This window comes from Pongo pygmaeus, chromosome 4 (assembly GCF_028885625.2).
Source record: "Pongo pygmaeus isolate AG05252 chromosome 4, NHGRI_mPonPyg2-v2.0_pri, whole genome shotgun sequence".
Taxonomy (NCBI): domain Eukaryota; kingdom Metazoa; phylum Chordata; class Mammalia; order Primates; family Hominidae; genus Pongo; species Pongo pygmaeus.
In genome coordinates, this window is record NC_072377.2 from 14,984,768 (window position 1) to 14,990,900 (window position 6,133).

Sequence of the window (6,133 nt, forward strand, 5' to 3'; positions counted from 1 at the left end):
CTAAATGAGGTAAGGTTGGGCTGGGTGCTGTGGCTCACACCTGTAATCCCAGCACTTTGGGAGGCCAAGGCAGGCAGATTGCTTGAGGTCAAGAGTTCGAGACCAGCCTGACCAACATGGTGCAACCCCGTCTCTACTAAAAATACAAAAAATTAGCTGGGCATGGTGGCTCATGCCTGTAGTCCTAGCTACTCAGGAGGCTGAGGCAGCAGAATCGCTTGAACCTGGGAGGTGGAGGTTGCAGTGAGCCAAGATCGCGCCACTGCACTCCAGCCTGGGCAACAGAGTGAGATTCCATCTCGAAAAAAAAAAAAAAGAGAGAGAAGGTTGTGTGCTGTGCTATACAACAAATTATGTGTAATAAACGTTCATATGCTAATCATAGTTGGCATCTGCTTCCTTTTCAAGCTTCCTGAAAAACTGCTGTTTTCACAAGGTTGTAATTGGATTCAGCAATACAGTTTTGGTCCTGAGAAGTATACAGGTTCAAATGTGTTTGGAAAATTACGGAAATGTGTGGAATTATTGAAAACACAGGTGAGTGTTTGCGGGGGAAATAAAAAGACTAGGAATAAAAGCACATATCCCACATAGAGCCAGTTTTCTCTGATGTCAGGGACATTGCTTCATGTTAGGAAAGTAAGAAGTGCAAGCAGAAATGCTTCTAGTAACTGATGATTTCCCTCCTTATTCTTCCTTCTCCTTCAAGAAGTGAATGAGAGCAACCTTGTTCTACATGATAATTAGGCCCTATAGGGTCGGGGGCTTCTATGGGCCAGCCTGCAAACCTTACCAATCATGTACCTTTGTTACCCCAGAAAAATGTGGTGCAAGTTCCAGGCAAGGTGCTCAGAAATGCTCTTCTGGAATGCACCCCATTCATAACTTGGTAATGGCACAGATGTAATAATTTGACTAAGACTTCTTCCTGTCTTTCAATAATGACACAGATTTTGGATGATCGAAATGAATCCTGAGCCTACCACTAGCTGGATTACCTTAGGAAATAACTTTTCTGGTCCGTAGTTTTCTTATGTATTAAAGAGAAACATCAATAGTGTATATCCTGTACCATTATTGTGAGGAGTCAGTGACATAATACACAGAGTGCTTTAAACTGTGCAGAATACACAGTGAATGTTAAAGCACGCTAGCACTGTTCTCTGGAATATCCTTTGTATGACCCATCCGTCCTAAGCAGTTTTGGAAAACTGACTTGCTTCGTATTTTACCTAGTAGGTGATACTTTTTGAAAAAAATATTTTATCTAAACTAATTTCTTATTGTAAACGTTTTATGGTCAGCTTAGGCTTCTATAACAAAATACCATGAATTGGGTGGCTTAACCCATAAACATTGATTTTTCACAGTTCTGGAGATTGGAATTCAGAGATCAGGGTGCCAGCACAGTGGGGTTTTTGGTGAGAGCCCTCTTCCTGTTTTATAGACAGCTGTGTTCTTGGTGTGTCTTCACATAGTTAAAGGAGAACTAGCTAGCTCTTTGGCCTCCTCTTATAAGAGTACCAGGTCCATTCATGAGGGCTCCACCGTCAGGACCTAATCACTTCCCAAAGGATACACCCTCTAATACCATCACCTTGGGATTAGGGTTTCAACATAGGAAGTTGGGGGAGACATGTTCAGTCTATTGCAGTATACTTTTATGGTTAAAAAAAATCAAACAGTGCCAAAAGATATAAAGTGAAGAGTTAAAGTTCCACTTTTTTCTATTAATCTTTGGTTTATTTTATAAATACATTAAAAGTTATGGAATGGTATATGTCTTCACCTTTATCCTGAATTTCACTTTTACATCTATGTTTTTAGTGGACTGAATTTAATGGAATTAGAGATTATCACAAGAGAGGAAGTATGTGCAACACCCTTTTTTCAGATGCCATTCTGGAATATAAACTTTATGAAGCTTTAAAGTTCATCATGCTGTATCAAGTCACTGAAGTTTATGAACAAATGAAGACTAAAAAGGTCATTCCCAGTCTTTTTAGACTCCTGTTTTCTAGGGAGACATCCTCTGATCCTTTGAGCTTCATGATGAATCACCTGAATTCTGTAGGCGACACGTGTGGACTAGAGCAGGTAACCGGGGAGGAAGAACTGCTTGTATTTGATTAAGGATGCTGTGGCACTATTTGAACACAGAGGTGTCTGGGGTTGACTTTTCAGTGGTGATATAAGCAACTGCACAGAGGTGGTTGATTGTTATTATCGCCCCTCAAATGAGGAAAAGAAGACTAATACATTCATTATTCTGTGCTGGCTGCTTTGTGTCTCCTCAGACCTCTAGCCAGAGAGCACCAATTCTGGGGGCCTTTCTGACCTCTCACGCTGCTTACCAGATGCCAACAGGTTCTTTCACATAGACGTTCACCAGGAAAAAGTCCAGTTGGAAAATGAGATAATTTTGGGAAAGCATTTGGTTACCTATTGCAGATAAATAGAAATTAATTGAAACTTTCTAAAGCCAGAAAATGCTTTTATCCCTCTAGAAAAGTTTCTTTTTTGTTCTGCTTTCCTAGAGGGCGAACAAAATTCGCTGACATTTTTAAACAAATGGATATAAAATGATATAAAACTGATTGAATGATATAAAACTGATTGGAAAATAATGTAGTTTTTATTGTGAGTGTTCTTTTATTTTTTCACTAATTTTTTTTCAAGTAGCTTTTTCCTGTGATTTTTACATGCTAGTCTACAGAGTTGTTCCTATGCTCGTCCCCTTCCTTCCACACAATGAGCATTTGTTCTGAACTCTGTGCCCACTGAGTGGTGTATGGGTGGGTCTGTCAACAAGCAGATTATTTCATAAACTGCAGAGGAACATTTCCCCCCACCGTGGTGGGAGGCAGGAATTTGCAAGTGTGTATCTGTGACCTGTCTTTCATCTCATCCACAGATTGATATGTTTATACTTGGATACTCCCTTGAAGTAAAGATAAAAGTCTTCAGACTGTTCAAGTTTAACTCCAGAGACTTTGAAGTCTGCTACCCAGAGGAGCCTCTCAGGGACTGGCCGGAGATCTCCCTGCTGACCGAGAACGACCGCCACTACCACATTCCAGTCTTTTAAGTCTGCTGGGGGCCGAACAGCAGTGCTCACCAGTGACAGTGGTCACAGTTGCAATAAAGTATCTCTCTGAAACCAAAGCTAGCATTTCAGCATGGAAGGAATTAGGACCTTTTCTCCAGGATTACAGGTACACTGGATGCAGCCATGCGTGGATGGTTTTTCTTTATTTTTCAGTGATTTCCTCTGAAGCAGCTGCACTGATATATTTGGGTGTTGGTGGCTTGACTTTGTCCATAAGGGGCGTGGCCACTTCACATGATGGCGGGCCTTTAAGAGCACAAAGAAGTTTAATATGGACAACAACAGGAAAAAGCAAGAAGAAAACAAGTAGGGAAAAACGGCTAACCTGGAGAGAAGGAATTTCTTTAACCTTTATGTTCTTCATTAAAAATCTTATCTTGGACTGATTTGGGGGATTTTTAGAAACATGGCCTTATTTTATATAAGCATTACCTTCCCAGGAATCTTTGTTGTATATTAATTTTTGATAACCATTTGATTAACTTTAAAATTAAGTATATGTGTGTATATATACATATGTATGTTTATATACACACATGTATCTGTGCATAGTTTTATATATACATATATACACATAGACATACAGAGAACCACTACTTTGTAATACTGTACAGTTTGTTTTATATCTCTTTACATTTTTTTGTTACTATTTTATCTGGCCAGCTTAATAGTTTTATTTAGATTTTTTAAAATTCTGTAGATTAAAGCAAATGACAGTTATTGAACTATCACAAAAATATTAAACTGTGGTACATTTAATGTGTATTTAATGTGTGGAATCTCATTATGGTAGGCAGAATAATGCCCCATGCTCCCCGAAGATGTCTGTGTCTGAATCCTCAGAGCCTGTAAAGGGCTAAATGGGTTAAATGGGAAAGGAGAATTAAGGTTACAGGTGGAACTGAGATGCTAATCCACTGATGCTGAAATAGGGAGATTTTTCTGGATTCTCCAGGTGGACGCAGTGTAATCAGAATGGTTCTCAAAAGTGGAAGAGGGAATTGGAAGAGTGTCAGAGTCAGAGGGGAATGTGAAATATGGAAGAACAGTTAGAGAGAGATGCACCATTGCTGGCTTTGAAGATAGAGGAAGGGGCCATAAGCCAGGGAGTGCAGGCAGCCTGTAGAATTGAGACTGGAAAGGAAACAGAAACTTCCCCATAGCCTCCAGAAGGAACACAGCCCTGCCAACACCTCGATTTTAGCCCAGTGAAGCCTGTGTTGGACCTCTAATCTGTAGAACTGTAAGATAATAGATTTGTGTTTAAGCCACTAAGTTTGTGGTAATGTGTTATAGCAACAGAAAACTAGTATTCTCAGGCTAGTTTTTGGTCGTCTTTATTTTGGAAATACTTTTCTAGTTTAATTTGATCATTTTTATTTTGGAGGTACTTTGCTAGTCTGTTTTGAGTTTCAGTACATAAGAATAATTTCTAAAATCTTGCTAATTATATATTACTTCAAAGTCACAAATCCCTTTCTAAGAATGACTTACTTCACGAGATACTTAGCACTAACATTTTCCCAGATGTTCATATTATTTCTGCAATAAATTAAAAGGGAGTGTGTCAAATGCTGTCATGTCTGAAATTAACATTCATATTCTTTTGCAATGGGGATGATCAGTCGTGTGTACTACATGAACCATGTCTGATGGTAGCTTGTTCCCACTGTCATTTTGTTTTCTGGTTGAAGATTAATGAGCTCAGCCACACAAACAAGAGTTCTTCATTGACCTCTACAGTCCCTGCCTGTTTGGAAACATCTATGGTTTTGCATAACCCCTGTCATTTAACTGACAGTGTTAGACGATATCCCCCTGATGTGTTACTGTAACCAAGAAAGCGTGAACGCTACCCTTTCTGGTGACAGCCTGCCATGGGCTGCTGTGGCTGATACTTATAGAATTGTTGCTCCGAAGTTCTGGCTGCACTTGAGCTGTCCAGAAGCGTACCTGGCATTTGTGTATTACCACTCACCTTGTATCTCCTTACCAATGTAATTATTTCCACATCAATCCAGAACTGAAAGGAAAAATTTTTTCACCAGGATTGGCAGCCTGTAGCTCTGTGACCTCAGTCAACCCATCATGTTGTGTTGTGGGCAGGGGGCAAGAATTCTTTAGAGAACCAAGTTGTGAAAAAGATTTCAATCCAGTGAAAGTAAAAAGTAAGAGGACATTTAGATAGTTGCTATATTTTGGGAAGATGTCAAAACAGGTTTTTAGGGAGGAGGTATGAGGTGTTGTTTTGTTTTGTTTATTTTTATTCATTTGTATAATGGATATAACAAATTAAGTAGCCAGAAGGAGCTGCATATAAATTAGCACCACTTTTAAATGTCAACAATAAATTTGAGGTGAGCTTCCTGTGTGATGCCAACATTTAAATGTCTTTCTAACCGTATATGTTTTAAATGATGGGAGAACTGTAGCAAAAATGGAAACATAATGCCCTTGTCATTTTTTGATTTTAGGATAAGTTTCTCTCTTAAATTTTGGCCTTACGTGTCCATACTAAGGGGTTGTATGAATATTAGTACAAGGCTGACTTTTACTGTGGTAAAATATACATAACATATAGTTTATATTTTAACAATTTTTTTTTTTTTTAGACGGAATTTCACTCTTTTTGCTCAGGCTGGAGTGCAGTGGCACAATCTCGGCTCACTGCAACCTCCACCTCCCAGGTTCAAGCGATTCTCCTGCCTCAGCCTCCCGAGTAGCTGGGATTACAGGTGCCTGCCACTACGCTCGATTAATTTTTTGTGTTTTTAGTAGAAATGGGGTTTCACCATTTAGGCAGGCTGATCTGAACTCCTGACCTTGGGCGATCCGCCCGCCTCGGCGTCCCAAAGTGCTGGGATTACAGGCGTGAGCCACTGCGCCCGGCCTTAACAATTTTTAAGTGACAGTGACATTAAGCATATTCACATTGTTTTGCAACCCTCACCACCATCCACCCTCAGAACTTTTTAAAATCTCCAAGACTGACTTCTTTTCAAAGCAGGCAACTTTAATTCCCTA

At 39.6% G+C, this 6,133-nt stretch overlaps 1 protein-coding gene across 1 annotated transcript in view; it reads left to right on the forward strand.

Annotated features, from left to right (window-relative positions):
• The window catches only part of OTULINL (OTU deubiquitinase with linear linkage specificity like), a 29,032-nt gene extending 25,158 nt beyond the window's left edge, over nt 1–3,874 (forward strand). The window contains exons 6-8 of the mRNA XM_054487323.1: nt 409–537; nt 1,828–2,097; nt 2,915–3,874. Of these exons, the coding sequence (XP_054343298.1) occupies nt 409–537; nt 1,828–2,097; nt 2,915–3,088 (573 nt within the window). The 3' untranslated portion in view covers nt 3,089–3,874. The remainder of the gene's footprint in view (nt 1–408; nt 538–1,827; nt 2,098–2,914) is intronic.
• The last annotated feature ends 2,259 nt before the right edge of the window (nt 3,875–6,133 follow it).